This window comes from Furipterus horrens, unplaced genomic scaffold, assembly GCF_987537825.1.
Source record: "Furipterus horrens unplaced genomic scaffold, mFurHor1.1.pri manual_scaffold_3, whole genome shotgun sequence".
NCBI lineage: Eukaryota > Metazoa > Chordata > Mammalia > Chiroptera > Furipteridae > Furipterus > Furipterus horrens.
Window position 1 is genome coordinate 151,244,188 of NW_028327173.1, and position 17,821 is coordinate 151,262,008.

Genomic DNA, 17,821 nt, shown 5'->3' on the forward strand with positions numbered 1-17,821 from the left:
GATGCCAAACTCTAATAAAATCCATTCTGTAACACAAAAGTTTATTAGAATAAAAATACACATACAGTATTCAACATTAAAATTATTTCACATCAGATGTAGGTTTTTTCCCTCCATTAGTTTTTTAATGCTATTAAAGCCTGCACTTTAAGTAATTTGCACATCTGTAAACAAATCTTGGATTACCAAAGATGCAATGTATCCATTAGATACTGAATATCAAAATTTAGAGGTGGGAACTTCTAATTACATACTATTGCACTAAATACTTCTGTAAAATTTTAGACAGATAAAAAAGAGATTAAATCACTTGAAATGAAGTAAGTTGTATGAAAAGGTTTTTAGTAGCAACTATTACCAATGTTGAGATGAGAATATTAAAAACATTCATGGAAAATTCTCTTAAATGTTTGCAAGATCTATGCTACTTAAAAAATATATATATATATTAAAAATTACCAAAATTCCTTATTAGGAAAAGAGACAATTATCTGGTTCTACTTAAGATTTGTGAACATTCTAAATCTTTCATTCAGGAAAAAAGTGATACATTCACAAGTGTAGCAAAGAGTTAAAAAACGTTAGGACCAACAGTTTGAGCTGCCTTTGGAAAAAACATTAAAAACAGAGGTAGATGGTTAAATATTAGCGGCCAAGTTACTCAGAAGACTAATTTCTGTCTCGATACACATTCACCAAAATTTTTATGATTGAAGCCAAATAGCAAATAAATTTACGAGTACTAGAGAGTAAGACCTAACACAAGTTACTTTCCTTATAACAAAAGGAATAAAAAATCAACCAGGCTTAAGACCCCTGTTAAGGATATGATTGTTTAAAGCACTACATTTCATGCACTCTTTAAAATAGTAGAATGAACCTTGTCCCTACACTTCCTAGGTTTATTTGAGGCCACACCACAAGCTCCATCATGTGTGGTCAGTCAAAGTAGGACTGCAGGGTACCTCGGCGCCGGACATCGCAGGTCCAGCAGTGGAAGCCTCCTCCCAGGGAATTGGCATGACGAATGTTAACCTTAATGGTACTGATACCTGCATAGAATGAGAGAGATGTGGCCAGTTAGATGGACTCACATGAAGGTTTTCCTATAGAAAGTAAGCCTAAAGACAGGTAGGAATCCTGTGTTTCTAATCCTTAAGTCTGCCCCATCCCAGGAGAATCTTTCGATTTTATTCTCACCAATTATATTTCATCTGATCTATTCCACTGCTAATGTAAAACATTCACCAATGAGTCAGCAGAGATTCTGAAGTCTTTTGTGATATTGACTATTCACAAGTCAATAGGATGAACAGACATACCTGTCAAATGTTCAAAAAATGATCAAATACTAAAATTTCAAGGCCTTTTAAAAGTATGCTTTCACTGTTTTGTTGGACTGTTCCTATTTTTACCATATTAATTTAGTAGGAAAAATATAGTTTACCCAACCTAAAAAGTTGACTTTACTTACATATAAGCAAAGTTCATCTAATATGATTAATCTTACCAGGCCACCTTAAGGAAACAATGGAAGAGAGCTTGTATTTTAATATCTGGGTTGTACAGTCATACAGGTACCAAAGTTTCTCAGACAATTTATTAATTTAATCTGGCACCATTTGATTTGACATGGCTATGATGTGCCCAATCAACCAGCAGTATTTAGGAAGAATCTGTTGTTTGGCATACTGGGGTTTTAAAAAGAAAATCTGGTCTCCTCCTTCAAGAACCCATTATTTTGAGAGGAAAGATAAGCTAGACAGTCACTAAAGGTCTCCCTTGTACAGCCAGGGAGGGAAAGGCAGCATGAGCCACCTGGAAAGAATTTCCTGAGAAAGTGACACTGAGAAGAGCTCTGAAGTGTAAGAATAGGTAGGACAGAGGTAAAGAATGGGCTTGGGATAAAGGGTGGTAGGCTTTTAAATGCAAGCATATGTTTCTTGGTGGATGTATCTATCTTATTCAGATTGCTAGATTTGTATTAATCCTGAAATTGGGGAGAATTCAGTTACTTGAAAAGGTTTGTTTTAACAAGTTCCCTATGTCTTTTAAAGACTTTATTACAAATAAATTGATAAATCAGATTTTTGTTATTCAATAATATTTTAAGTTGAGAAACAATAAAGACTTAGTGGAAAACAAACCAGAATAGGAACAGAATCATAGGTATGGGGATCATTTGGAGGTTTATCAGCTGGGAGGGGAAGGGGGAGAAATGGGGAAATGGTTCAGGGACTAAGAAGCATAATTGGTTGGTACAAAATAGACAGGGGGGTGTTAAGAATAATATAGGAAAGGGTGAAGCCAAAGAACTTATATGTACGACCCATGGACATGAACTAAGAGGGATGGGATTGCTGGGGCAATGGGCATACTGGGCAGAGGGGAGCAAAGGGGAAAAGTATTGGGACTAATGTAACAGCATAATAAAATATACTTTTAAAAAAAGACTTAGTGGATAAAGAAACTTAATGAAAGCCAGAAAAAAAAAGTGGCATAGCATTAAGGGTTAAATCATTAGATTGGGCTCAATCTAACTCTTGACAGGGCAATCCTTTTATACTGATATTACACTAAAGAGGGATGTGCCAAAGGGTCAATTTTTTTTCTGTGTAGTACACCTGAAATAACTCAAAACAAGACTTGATTACAACAAATGTACTTAGTATCTGGCTTTATTTGACACTTAGGTTACATCAAGTATGTTAAAAGTGATTAATATACATACTTCTGTAATCTATAAAATAGCCATATGAAAATCGTTTTTTTCAACACTTTTCTCCATAGTATTAGAATATCTGGTCTAAACTTTGAATATCAGGATAAACAAACTCCCACCCAAATGAAAAACAGTTCTTTTTAGTTCAAAGTTGAATGATTTACTGACATCCTCTATTACATTTCATTATTTTGTTCACTTGTTTATCACACATATAAGTTACTTCTGTATCTGTACCTTTATTAGTCATTTAAAATATGTAATGACAAATGACTTTAAAGTATCCTCAACAATTTCTTATTTGGGGAAGGGCTGAATAATGTATATACTTAACAACAAAGGGATAGTTCTCCACACATGGGCACCAGGAAGTTAGATAAGGCATAGAAGATGGATAAATTTATTGCTAAGGGAATGATTAAGGAGCCTGGAATGCATCTCCAACCTTTTGAGGTTATGATTGTTGAAAACAAAAATATTGTCCATCTACAAAATAATAACTTGGTACCTTCAAAAGAAACAGAAATTAGATAAAGCATACATCAAACGTAGCATGTCATTTCTTCAGTTCATACATGGTGTTTCATATATTGTACATACCCAGTTTTTCAAACATCTTTTGAATTGGAACTTCATTGGCATCCACCATAACTCGCTTTTCATCTAGCATTAAGACATTCATGGAAAGCCATTTGGATGACATCCAGAGTGGGTGATCTAAAAATAGCAACAACTTTAAAATCATGTGTGCTGTCTTTTTTGTTTAAGGCAAGAATTTGAAAGTGAAGAATATTAAAGTGTCAGTTCAATTTTCAGAGTTTACTTTCCCTGAAAAATTTTTATCTTAAGACAATTTATAAATGTTATGAATCAATCTGTACTCATTACACATTTGGACTTCACTTTGTTTCACTTATAAAGTCATTTATTGCTTTATGAGATATTATTTTATATTGATTTTTCCTGTCTTCTCTTTCTCATTTTCTGTGAAAGGAAAGTGGAAACAAGTCCAGCTTTGTTCTAGTATCCATAGTCCCAAACACCAGTTCACTCCTTACTGGAGAAATGTTTTCTCGAGATTGCTAAAAATTTTGGCTGCTGTCTGTAAGTGCAAGATTCTTAGTCATTGGTAATCATTTTAGTCTGTGAGTATCTGAAAGTAAACATACCTACCATCTGGGATGACTGGTATTGGAGGAGTAACTATGGTCCATCCTGCTTTCTTGAAAAGATCAATCTGCAAGACCAAAAACAAAAGCAAAAGAGGCTTAAATCTATATATACTATTCTTATCATTATTGGTCTCTGATAGCACTTATGATTAGTAATTATTTTTTTGAGAAGCTGTCTTCTCAATTGTCAATATAAAGAAATTAAAATTTTAAAGTTAAAAAGTAGCAGAAATGTTAAAGCTTTAAAAAATATTCTTGTGCTTTTCTCAGGTTTTAGAGATTTTTAAATGACCAAAGATACTTTCCTGAAGAAATCCACTTTAAATAAAATTAAAATACTTCCTAACTATTCAGTTATAAGAAAACAAAAAATGTGACTGTGTCAAACCCATTGTCCATCCACTTCATCGATACTTCACTCTGTATCTATGATGATGGTATAAAGACAGTGTTAAGGTTGTACTCCCGAAGAACCCTAACTGTCCTTAGTGACCTATTTATTATAACTCAGCCATCCCTATGTTCATTTACCCTCTTATTGTAGCAATGAATTATATTAAAATCAAATGAATAACTAATCTTCATCATTGGTCTTGATTTATGGGATAAAAATGAAGAGTGACATGGTAAAATAGTGATTTTAAAAACATTTACTACAGCCTAGCAAATAACAAAATCACTCACCACCCAACTGGAAGTAAAGGGAAGCTGGCAAATGTTGGACGTGCAGGTGATGGGGACAGACCAGCTGCAGTGCAGTGGCTCTGCTCCTCCCTCTGGGGTGGGGCTGGCCAAAGGAGGCCTGACCCACTAGACAGGGAAGAAGACACTTACTGCCCATGGGCAGTGGCACTGCCCCAGATATGCAGGGATCATCTTGTTTGCAATGCAGCTGCAATTGGAACCTGGGCTGCAAGTTATGATACATAGTAGCCCCCTGCCTCCGACACCTTATCTGTGGTTTCGCTTTCCATGGTTTCAGTTACTTGCAATCAACCTCAGTCTGATAATATTAAATGGAAAATTCCAGGTATTTTGAGAAAGAGAGACCACATTCACATAACTTTTATTATAGTATATTGTTATAATTGTTCTATTTTATCATTAGTTATTATTGTTAATCTCCTACTGTGCATAATTTATAAATTAAACTATCATAGGTATGTATGTATAGGAAAAACAGCATACATAGGGTTCACTACTATCCATGGTTTTAGGTATCCACAGGGGGCCTTGGAGCATATTCCCTGAAGATAAAGGGGAACTACTGTAATACCACTCTGTTCAATAAAAACATATATACAGGCACAACCTTCAGGCTCTTGCAGTAGCAAGCATCCAAAGTCTGATGACACTATACTGTGTATGTCTGAGTGTTAGACATCTTGTAGTAAATATAACATAAGTAATCCAATTGATTATAATAATGTTGAATGTTGCCGAATTTGCCATTTAGAATCATTAGGAATCATATTAGTGCTTAAAATATAAGTGGCAATTACTTTAATTTCCAGACTCTATTACTTTTCCAGAGTCCTAACAACTTCCTTACCTGGTGACACGGTCGGTCTGGGTTGGAAAGCACAAGACCAGGTCCAATGATATTGAAGGTGGCATCAATATGCATTGGATTGGGATCTTTAAAGGAGATGATATGCACTCTGTAGTCTGGAGCAAGATGCCTACGCATCCATTCAATGCCTAGATAGTTTGTAACCTGAAAACAAAAGGAAGACATAAACATATAAAGATTTGGTCCTATAGTTAGAAAACTAAAAATAGGATGAAAATATTTGAATTTGGAAATAAAAAATACAATAATGTGTGTGAAATTTCATAGGCAGTCTTTATCAACCTGGCTTCTCTGTGCAAAAATATCTCTTCCGGCTCGAATGAAGTCAGCAGCATCAAAGCATGGCTCAAATTCAGTTGTCACAAATTTTCCCTGAGCAGCCAATTTGTGTCTGTCTTCTACAGAATGAATGGGGTAATCCTAATTGGAACAAGAATGAACACACACAGTGCATTGGTTCAGGAGGAAATTATTTATAGAACATTCATTACTAAGAAAGTTAGTCATAATCATTTGCCAAAATAATACTACCTTGTTCTAAACTAAAATATGCATGATGTAGGCCCATGCTAATCAAACGAACAAAACAATTAACAACAAAAAATGGCATGACAGCAATTTCCTGATACTTAGAAGCAAGTGGTCTGGAGGCAGTAATGATTCTGAAAATATTCCATGACACTGATTTATATAGCTACCTACAATATTGAAAGTCAACAGGATGAAGTAATTATGTTCTTTTAGAAAAGGAATTTGGTCCAGAGCCTAACTCTTACCATAAAATTAGATGCTGTGTTTCCCCTGCCAAATTTGATTGGGTGTGGTGAATGAATTCATTATTTATTTGTCTTTAAACCCCTAGAAGAAATTTTGATTTTTTAATTCTTTCTATAAATGATCAAATAGTAAGTGATCTAATAAGAAACATACACTTCCTTTTACTGTGAATTTGGCCTGTAGACCAAATTATTTAACCAATTTTTTTTCTTTTTTTCAAGAAGAGAATGGAATCTAGAGAATTTTCTTTGTCCACCAATGAATAGCTGTGCTCCTCCAGGCAAATTTTCCTCCCTGTCATAGAACGATACTATCCCCTCGGGACTGTAAAGTGTAAATAGGACTGAGGCTGTGAGTAAAGTGCTTAGCTCAACCTGGCACAGGTACGCACCAAATAAGTATTAGCCATTATTACTATTATTATCACAATATCATTTCCTCTTATTTTCATCATGAAGTGAATAACAAATACAAGGTATCAGAGAATCTCCATCTCTCTGTGGATAATTTATAAAAGTTACTAATAAACATAGCTATAATTAGGGACTTACCTGGTCATAAAGCTCATTAGCCATTGTGGGCTTAGGAGCCGTTGTCCACTTGGCGCCACGGCGGAAGTAGTCTTTGATAATTGATCGGTATGCACGGTACTCAAAGAAGCGAGAGCGCCATGCCATGGGAGCCTCGATAATCTCATTTCCCACAACTATCAGAATGTCTCGAGGCATCGCACCATATAAACCTGTCGGACCAAAAAGTTCCACAACGACCTCAGTAATGCTAATTTCCAAGACAGAAAAGTCTATATAGTATGATCCCGTTTTTTGGTTTAAAAATGTCACAGAAAATCTGTATGTGTGAATGTATATAATTATATGCAAATGGAAAGAATATGGAATGATACATACTAGATTGTTAACATGAATTCTGTGTGAGGACAATGAAGCCAAACAAAAGAAGAAAAGAAAAAAAAGAAACAATAAGGTCCTCGTTCAAAGAGGTCTTGAACCACCAAGTTTTCACCTTTTTTAAGTTCCTTCCTTGCTACACAGAAATAGAGTTCTTCGGGGAATATTTGTACCACAAGATAAAAATTAGGCCAAAGCCCTGGCTGGTGTTGCTCAGTAGATTGCGCGCCAGCCGGTGAACTGAAGGGTGGCTGGTTCGATTCCCAGCCAGGGCTCATGCCTGGGTTGCCGTCCAGGTCCCCAGTTGTGGGTGTGCGAGAGGCAACCCACACATTAATGTTTCTCTCCCTCTCTTCTCTCTCTCTTCCCCTCTCTCTAAAAATAAATAAATAAAATCTTAAGAGATTAAATTTAAAATAAAAATAAAAATTAGGCCAAGGAATGCTTCTAGAACTATAAATTAGAAAATTGAACTCAGGCACACAGTCTTGTAGCAGTGTCAGTTAAAAATAAAATGGGAATGTTTCTGTTCCTCTCTTAACTTCTGTTCTTGAGAAAATTAAATAGAATTCACTGTTCTTGTGTAAGAAAATTACCATAAAGTTTAGAAAAACTGATTCTTTTGAGATTTCAAATTCACAATGAAGTTTAGAATATGTATATCTTAATCATATCAAAAAGAACCAAATTGTTCCTAATAATCTTTAAAGTTTTGAAGAATTATTAAAACAAAGGAATCTCTGAGAAATTATCAGAATTATCTCCTTACACATTAAGAAATAAATTAAAAATTACAACACTAGCAGTTTAGGGATTTGACACCACTCACCCGTAGACTCAAAATCAGGAGTTTTATAATTTGTTGACCAGTCAATGGGGTCAGGCCTCCTCACTGTTACTCCTTCCATTTTTAAAATATTGCACATTTCTTCAATTTCAGCAACAGCCTTTTTCAAATGATCTTTGGGAAAATAATGACCTCCATGCTTCTGGTAAAATGGCCAATACTTTTCATATGTGTTAGCCTAGAAGCAGAAAAAAATAAGTAAAATATTTATAGAAGAAAAATATGACTCATGATAAGTTTATAGGTGAATCATGATTTATATAACTTAACAGAATTGAGACTAAGACCATGTCTTGTCCAGTGTTGATCCCCAGCATGGACTACAGTGCCTTTATGGGAAGACACTCAATATTTGCTGAATGAAGAAGTCTAAATCTCCTGGATGTATTGAGACTTCTTGCTTCTTTTGTCTGATACCACTCACAGTGTGTCTGCCCTCACACAGGCTTGGAATCCTCTTGGGCCAGTTTGTACACACTCCATAGACAAAACAGGACATGAGTGGTCCCGTTAGACAGTCTCAAAGAAATTAAATAAGAGAACAAATGAAGTGGCATAAGAAAATAAAAGGACACCTATATGAAGACAAAACCATGGGCCATCCATGCATCCCAGAATTCTGTCTAGAGAATAGCCCTTAAAGATATTTTGTAGGAAAATAGGGAGCTGCCCCCTTAAAGGTTAGGGGCATACTCTCATATGTCCTTTGTTTCTCTTAAAAATTTATTAATGATTTTCTTATCCAACAGAATTACCACTTGGCAAAATTGTGCAGCAGTGCAAGTCTGCCTTTGGTGCTTCACACCCTTCCCTGCCAACATGTCTCACCCCACCACACCTCTCCTCTCCCCAAACTATCCAAGCTCTCATTGCTTCAGGTCCTTTTGCCATAGAAGAAAGCGATCTGATAAATGAATTCACAAGTTTTTAGTAGCTAAAAAAAGAGAAAAGCTTAACATTTAGAAAGTGACCAAGGATTTATATGCACTTTTAAAAGACAACTGAATGAAAAACAGTTGAGTGCTTTTTAAAAGACTCAAGGAGCCCCAGCTGGGTGGCTCAGTTGGTTGGAGTGTTGTTCTGTACACCAAAAGCCTGCATGTTCAATTCCCAGTCAGGGCACATACCTAGGTTGTGGGTTCAATCCCTGTTCAGGGCACATATGAGAAGCAAGAGATCGATGTTTCCCTCTCTCTCTAAAAGCAATAAACATATCATTGGGTAAGGCTTGTTTTCTTAAGGCTCAATTGACTTGCTAAAAATTACTGTTGAATTAGGGTAGGTATAACTGTAATAAATCAATTTTTAGAAAGTATAAAAATCTAGAGGATTCTTCATTGAGATTGTTTTGCATGTGGCTAAGTTCTCGGTCAATTTAAAGAACTATATCAGCAAATGCAGGTGATGCATATGAATGTAATTTATCAAGACAGATGAAGTAGAATTCTATCAGAAGATCCAAATGCTAAGAAAAAGCCTTGGAAGTTTATCAAAAGGTTGGCAAAGCAATGTACATTTATCTAAGTTTTAAAAAGTGTTTAAATGTAAAAAAAACATTTCCATATATCATTGATTAACTGACCAACTACCAGTCCTGACTATGTCAGATAAGAAGGTTTCCATCACAAATCAGATAATTTCAGACAAGAAAACTGAATAATGAAGTACAGTTTGTCTAAATGTTTAGCTCTTTAATGTCAAAGACAATGTCTTTTCCAGATTTTCTGTCTTCATTTCTGTCTTCACCTCAGCCTAATAAATACAAACATATGGAAGCAGACCTGCCTCTTGTTAGTTCAGTACCTAGGTTCACATCAGTTATACTGGAGCTGAGCCAGCTAGAGAGATTAAGAATCTGAAAAACAGGTCTTTTAACAAACAAAGAATGCCAGTGAAGCTCTAAAACTGGTTGGCAAACTAAAGTCCATAGGCTAAATATGCCTTCTGTTTTTGTAAATAAAGTTTTATGGGAACTGTGTCTGTAGTGTTTTGCACTACAATGGCAGAGCTGAGAGTTGAGTAGTTGCAACAGAGACTTATGGTCTGCAAAGTCTGAAATATTTATTATATGGTCCTATATAGAAAATGTTTGCTGACCCCTATTTAAATTATTAGTTGCTTTACTTTTGAAGAACTATAGGCAAACAACAGACTCAATATCTGGTCCATGAAAAATGTTATGAGTATTACAAATGTGAGTAGTTTTTAAGATCAATCCACTCTTTAAAAAAAAAAACCCACAAAAACACTTCACAGTGTTCTACACCTAGGAAGTCCTGTAGCAGCAAACAGAAGGAGAGGATAATAATGACTCTTTATATTCCTCTCAGACACATCCTGGTACTACATCCATTCACCACTTCCTCCTTCTCATGCCAGGCACATCTCTTATAATCCACTGAGAGACAAGAAGCCTTTGAAAATTTAACACTGGGTTATAGCAGATACATAGCTGTGTTGTCTTGACAGGCATATTCCAAAGTATCCTGTGTGACTATTTGTGCAGAGCTAAACTTGCCTAAATATAAAGTAAACTCCTCTGGGAGAAAAAGTTATTTGAACAAGTGTGACTGGTATAGCTCATACTCTGGCTAAGGTCGGACAAAGTCCAAATGATCAGGGTACATTACATTTTCCAAGAGATAGTTGGAAACTATTTACCCTTCCTTTATAACCCTGTTAAATGAGTTAGCAATAATTTACCAAGTGTCTGTCAGATTTTTTAAAAAATGCTTAGCATGTTTTTAATAATGTTGTAGAGACGTGGCTGCATTCCTAGAGACTTTGTAGTCTTACAGAGCCTAAAATCTTTCAGCAGTGTTGCCAAATGGATTTTAAATAAGGTCTTAAGACTGGGAAATCTCAGTAGAAATGTCTTATTTATGCAGCTGCAAATGTATTACATTAACTTTGATTGATTTTGTATTTTATAAAAGGCTCTTTATCAAGGGTTTTATAAAAAAAGACAAAAGCAGAAGGAGAAGGGTCTAGTCAAGGAACTAGTATAAATGACCCATGGACACGGTCAACAAGGCAGGGATTGACTGTGGGAGTGGGGAGCGGGCAAGGCAGGGGAGAGCAATGGGGAGAAAATTGGGACAACTGTAATAGAACAATAAAAAAAAGACAAAAGCAAAACAAGCACATATTTGATGGAAGGTATTCATTATGTTTTATAGAATGAAAAAGCCATATAGTTTTTAAAAATTGTGCTTCCTGACAACTATGCTCCTCACTCCCATAATGTTTCTCTAGCACTAATGTCTTCCCACATGTTGTATGCTGTAATTGCATACAAACAGTTTACTATATTATTTTACCTTTCATTGTTCCTCCAAATTATTAATACATCTGTGTCATTTTCCTCCAACTGGAAGATAAGGCCTTGCCTTCTAGGGGTCGTGCATTTCTTAGATTTACTTTCCTCAATACCTCATTTGAGGGTATGTTTAAAGAGAGGGAGGGAGGGGAGAGAGAGAGAGATGAGAGGAAAACATTGATCGGTTGCCTCCTGACTGGGGATCAAACCCGCAACCTTTTGGTGTACAGATGATACTTCAACCAACTCTGCCACCCTGCCAGGTCAATACCTAGTGTTTAGTATGTGTCATAAAGCAGAAATATCCAGACAAATGAATGAAATCAATGCTGCTAATGCTACTAATATCTACAACAATTATGCCCCAAATGTATTTTTGTAGTGTAATTAGCAAACTGGGCCCATACAACTATAATGAGTTATGGTTTTGCCCTTTAAAATAATTAACATACAACCTTTTACCTTCATATTTAATCTTGTTAGGTAGATAGCAAACTTCTTAATATCATTATTTTACTGAGGCCCAGAAATTTGTGGAATCTTTCACAAGGTCAAACAGCTGATTAACAGACTAGTTATCTAGCTTTATCAAATACCTAATTCCATCTTGATCTCTTGACTTCAGCCTGGTTCACTTCCCACAATCCCATGAAATGACAAAGTCTAAAGTTATAAGTCAAGTGACAAAAAACTCAAAATAATGTCTGAGAATTCTGATTACATAAGATCACATGGTATAAAAGTCTTTAGTTTTAAAGACTGTAGAAGGATAAACTATTACCTGAAGTTAAAATTTTATTTCACCTAATTAAAATGGTTAGGGGATGGGAAATCTTTCCAAGAAAAGACTTAAAAGATCATGCCTTTTAAAACATGTGGATGACATATAAATCAACCTGTTCATCAAATTTCAAATATCAGAATCAAAGGTAGTTTCAGAACAATTAGAAGTTATTACTTTTTCTATTACTCTGTCTTCAAGATCTACCTCAAGGATTTTTTTTTTTTTTTTTTTAAGATTTCCCAATTATTCAGCACCTGGTCATTGCTTTTTCCTTAGCTTTCCTGGCACTTCAGTTAACTGCCTTGCCAGTCAGTTGGCGTAAGATACTTAGTATTAGTCTTTGTTTCTATGTGAACATAGTATCTCTCCAAATACTATGTTATTTTCTGCTAATACCTCTGGAGCCCTGGTATAATGTAGGCAACATTTATGGTGGTGGTGGTGATGATGATGATGATGATGATGATGATGATGATGATAGAGAACTCATTTCATCAATCCACATTACAAATACAAAGTAAATATTCAGGAAGAACTTAAGTACATTGTATCGCATTAATAATGGAAACTTAGGCTGTGTCTACAATGTTGATGGCACTCCCTCAGATATGGGACCCTTATGCAGTATACAACCTGAACACCAAACCATGGCAGTCCTGGCCATAGAATATTATAGATGAAGAACAGTAGGAGGTTTTTTTGCTTGTTATTTTTTTTTAAAGGGAGATATTGCTTGTTACAGAAAAACTCTGTAAGGCTTTGTGGAAGGTGCCATTGGAGTTAAGTGTTAGTAAAAGGGGTAGGTTTAAACTGCAGGAAGAAAGGTGGAAGAGACCTAGGAGGGAGCAAAGGTATGAGGCTTGTTTAGGGGTAGTGAGTAGTCTGCTTTGGCTGTTTATATGGTGATCTTTAAAAGTCTGCTGAAAACCTGGGTTGAATGTTACAGGTGAGAGACACCTGATAGGAATGCACCTCTGCTAACCTGCCATACTAACACATCTCTAAGATGAGCCAGTAAGTGAAATGGGGAGGCCTGGAAAGGCAGACAAGAGCCAAATTGTGAAGGATCTTGAATACCATGAGGACTTTATCCTAAGTATCCTAGAAAGGTAGAATATACCAGGGTAATGAGTAAGGGCAGGATGAGTAACATTATTGAATTTTGATTTAAAAAAAAAAAAATCTCTCTGCTAGAAGGTGGAAGGTGGTTTGGAGAGAAGAGTGAGTGGGGGAGATCAGTTAGGAGTTAACTGCAATAGTCCAAGCAGTAGGTGACAACCTGACTTAAGGCAGTGGCAGAGGGATGGAGGCAAGGTTCATTTTGACAAAAGGCTTATTAGATCTTGGAGAATGGACATGGAAGACGTGACTGCAATAGGAATCAAAGATGATTCTTTGGTGTTTTAGCTTGGGTAAATAGGAATGCCAAAAACTTGAAGGAAAAAATGAAGGGTCCAGTGTAGCAGAGTGACTGGCAGTTGAATTCAAGATGTGCCAAGTTTGAGGTCCTGTGGCAACATCCAGTAAGGAGTTTAATACGTTGATCTGAACAGAGTTCAAGAGAGAAATTTGGACCAAAGTAGAGGTAGGATCTGAAGCTGGAAGAACAGAGCCAAAGATAAAATTCTATTCAACTCCATCACTATAGACAGTAAAGAAAGATGTGAGGAATAGTAAAGGAATTAATATCCCCAGAAAGGAGTCTCTTAGAATCTGAAGGAGGGAGTTATATCATTTGTGTAAACAGTGTCAGTAGACTCTGAAGGAGGGAGTTATATCATTTATGTAAATAGTGTCAAATACTGCAGAGATGCCAATTAAGAGAACTTAAAATCAGCCATGGATTTGGGACTCTGGAGTAAGCTAAAGTGAAAGCAGTTACGGAGGAGAGTGGGAGCCAAAGCCAGCCTGAAGAAGGTGAGGAGTGACCCCGCTTCAGACACAGAACACCCTTGCTTTACCTTCACCTCCACGGTGAATGGTGGAACACAGGCGTTTTCTGCTCTGCCCACTATCACTTCCTCTAAGGGGTCCCATTCATTGTAAGAGGAGACGGGGCAGTCCTTGGGCAGAGGATCAGTGGCCTTGTCATCAGCTGCACAGGAATTCCGGGAGGAAGCCGTAGCTGCCTGGGTGCTCTGGAAAGTTCGCTGCACCCATACTGTTAAGGTTCTTCCAAGCTTCCAAGAACAAAGAAAAGATTATTGTGTAGTCTTATACAGTACTTGGAGGGAGGGGAAGTAGAAGTGGGATGAAAACCAAGGGTAACATCGTGAGACATTTAAAATCCTTTTGGAGAGTGTCAACCAAGGTGTTAGTTTATAGGTGGGTAGTGGTCCCAGGTGAGTTTTACCTTCCTATTTATGTATACATTATCTTCGTATCTGTTATGTTAATTGGCATAACTCCTCAATATTTTGTCCCCAATGACCATACACCCATTTATATCTTAGAATGGTTTTGTGCAATCAAGCTTTAATCAAACTAAGCAACTTGTCTGCAGATGATGGGTCACCCTCTTCCCAGAAAACCACAGAAAGCTGCTCCATGTCAAAACCATCTAGGGGGAGGGAGTTTCCTTTCTTCTTCAGTATCAAAGATGACGGATATGAAACGTTTTTCCCCAAGTGAAAATATGTAAAGGACTTTATCTTTCAGAATAATCATTTTCAAACCAAAATTTTTTCATTGCTGACACACACTTCACATCCTTTAGCACTTCAATTCTGAGCATGACCAAGTGCCATCTATTTATTCCCTTTTACACATGGTCCACAGTCCCCTAGCCAAGATAAGGATTAACCCGGGCACAAATTTAAACAACTAGAAAGGAGATCTAAGAGGTTCAAAAAACCCTTTTGAAAATTCAGGGCCTTTAAAAATCAGAGAGCAGAGTCCCACATCCACAGTGCAGATCTCAAGTCTCCAAATCTCTGTTAAAGCCTTAGGAAGATGGCCGGAGGGTACGCCAGGGGTCGGGACCAAAGCAGGAGAGTGACAGCTGTTCGGGAACCAGTTGCTGGGAAGGGAGGGTGGGGGACAAAGTGCTTTGATATTACAGCTAGGGAGGGTCTGCAGGCCAGTGCTCGCTTGCTAGGGAAGCGGAGGGCGGGACCGGGCAGAAACTCGGTACAAACCAACCTCGCTCCAACGCCTCTCGCGACTCAGGCAGGACTCCATGTTACACTTGTCTCTGTCCGTCCTCAATCCCCACGTTGCCTCTCCTCCCGCCCACCCCACACGCATGCCCAACTCTAAGCCCACCGAAGGTCATGAACCCCGATAATACCTCCCGTTTACTAAGAGGTATTACTTGCCCACATCCCCTCACTCCGGGCCGCAAGCTCTGTGGAGCGAAAGAGGTCCGGCTGTGGAGGGCAGCGTCCCCTGAGCTGACGGCCACCGCGGCCCGAGACGCGCAGCGACCAACCGTACCCATGGGGTGTGGCCCCAACAACTGACCCGTTCCCCGGGGATACCGCCAAGCTCCCGGCAGCCGGCAAAGGCTCTTGAAGCCGAGCTTCCAAGGGGTACCAGAGCGGACCAGATCATGCAACGCTGGCTGGGGAAAAGCGAGGGGACGAAGCGGGCGGTGCACGCACCCGAGACCCAATGTAGTGTACCGCCTCGGCGCCGCGGCTCCCACCGCGCAGACACCGCACCCGCAGCATCGCGCCAGGCCCGCCTGGCCGAAGATCCTAATGGTCCCGGCGCTGGGCCTTGTCCATCCAATGTCCCGAGAGCGCGCCCCAAGCAGGCTGTCCCTGCGCGGCCTGCCGCCTTTTGTAGCCATGCTCCGCCCCGGCCGCCCCCCTCGCGCCCATTGGCTGCGGGAACAGGTGGCCCCGAATTGGGAATGGTAAGGGACTGCCCGGGGCGCAGGGTCAAGTGCCCGGCGCCTGCCCTTTTATAGCTAGTCAGTCCACCCATTGACTTCTGCTGCGCTCGGAGAAGCCCAGCTTGGGTCCGCAGAAGGAAGCCCAGGAGCGTCTCAGGGAAGGCTGGGGACGACACGACTTCTGACGAAGGAAACTTAATAGTATATGCATCTATTGTTTTAAGTTTATCTTTATGGATTTATGTAGGCAAAGCGTGAGTACAATCACACGTTTAAATTAATCTATGTGCACTGACCCAGTGCCCTCACATTACTATGAACGGTTACCGCCTTAAATTTATGTGGTCTCTTCGGGCAACACCGGGAATGAGACCAGCGGACTCAGGCTGGAATTCAGGTCACCCGCTACCCTGGATGCTGTGCTTTCCACGCACTAGCCTGTTAGGTGTTTTTTTGTTTTCTTTCCCCAACCTTTTTTCTTTCTTTCTTTTTTTTTTTTTTTTTTTTTTTTTTTTGAGTACTTGCCAATTCAAATAGTTTTTGGCCATTTGCCCCTGGCTTGAGAAACTCGGTCATGAACACAAAGAGAGATATGTGGAACAGAAGTAAGGGAGAACTACAGACAGTTTTATTCTTTCCATTTCACATATTTAAAATTTTGTTTCAATTTGATTAGGACACATTTGTTGGGAAAGTAGTTCCCTAACTGTGAAAAGTCTTAATTGCTGTGGATTTGTGCAAAACTAGAGAACTCAGTTTGACATGTAAGTTTCTAGCAGATGAGGGGGCAGAGAGATTTGAGTATTTCATTTTTCTACACACAAAATATGTAATTATTTATTTTTAATGAGCTGTCTTTAATTCTGGTGTCTCAAACTTGTTTTCCAAAATTTGTTGATGGAAGGCACCAACCAGAATGGCATGGTGGAAAGATCTGTGCAGAGGCCATTAGGAGAACTGGGTTCTAGTCTTGACTCTGTTATAGTCTACTGTGTGTCCTTGAGTTGCACTATCCTGGAAGGGAGAACAATTGCATTTATTGTCCTTAGCACACAGGGTGATTGAGGGGCCCAAAGGAAACATTGTGCATGCAGAACTTGGTGTGACCCTAGAGTGATATGAATATGATGTGATCTTTACTGGCTCTAACAATAAGGAGGCCTCCAAATGTGATAATAGAGTGAGGAGTTATAAGTGTAGGTTCATATCTTAGCTCTGCTACTGACTTGCTGTCAGACCTGGAACCAGTTTCCCTCACCCTCTAGTGAAGGCTTTGAGAAATTCCTAATATTTCTTGAAATTTACGAAGTGCTTTCTCCCAGCAATCAAATGCAGCCACTTCTAAGGTCTAATTCTCTCAGTGCACTTTGCGTGGCCAGCGATATGCTCCTCAGTAAAGGAATTTTAGAGTACAGTATGCATAACAAATGGTATTGACATTGCTTTATGTCTGAGATCTGAGGACTCCTCATATCACTCTTTAAAGACACATTTTAATTTTACAGATGTAAGAATTGGGAGTGCCTGGAAATCATGAGACCAGGGTGTCATCAAGTTTTACATAAAGAAAAACTCTTAATATAGCCATAGAAAATGTACTTACCTCCTAGAATCCAGGAGATAGCACGTGGATAGAGCCGCCCAAGCTGCTATAAAAACTAATCAAGTCTCTTTCTTTCTGTCTTTCTTTCTTTTTCTCTCTCTCTCTCTCTCTTTTTTATTAATTTTTTGCTCTTGAAAAAATTCTGTAACCATTTTTAGACTGACCTTATCAACTGGAAGCACAATATTCCATACTGGTTCGTTTGTCTAATACTGGACCAACTCTGCAAAGTATGGAGGGTGTTACCTGGGAACTCCCTGGTCTTTAATTACTGCTTC

The 17,821-nt window shown here is 38.3% G+C and overlaps 1 protein-coding gene across 1 annotated transcript; it reads right to left on the reverse strand.

The window, feature by feature from the left end:
* Nucleotides 1–435: 435 nt before the first annotated feature.
* On the reverse strand, nt 436–15,870 carry GATM (glycine amidinotransferase). The gene is made up of 9 exons (XM_090271984.1): nt 15,705–15,870; nt 14,064–14,282; nt 7,982–8,177; nt 6,796–6,986; nt 5,750–5,887; nt 5,447–5,611; nt 3,896–3,959; nt 3,323–3,439; nt 436–1,052 (listed from the first exon to the last, which is right to left on the reverse strand). The coding sequence occupies exons 1-9, from the start codon at nt 15,771–15,773 to the stop codon at nt 940–942; spliced, it is 1,272 nt and encodes a 423-aa protein (XP_090128110.1). The 5' UTR covers nt 15,774–15,870; the 3' UTR covers nt 436–939.
* Between the last annotated feature and the right edge of the window lie 1,951 nt (nt 15,871–17,821).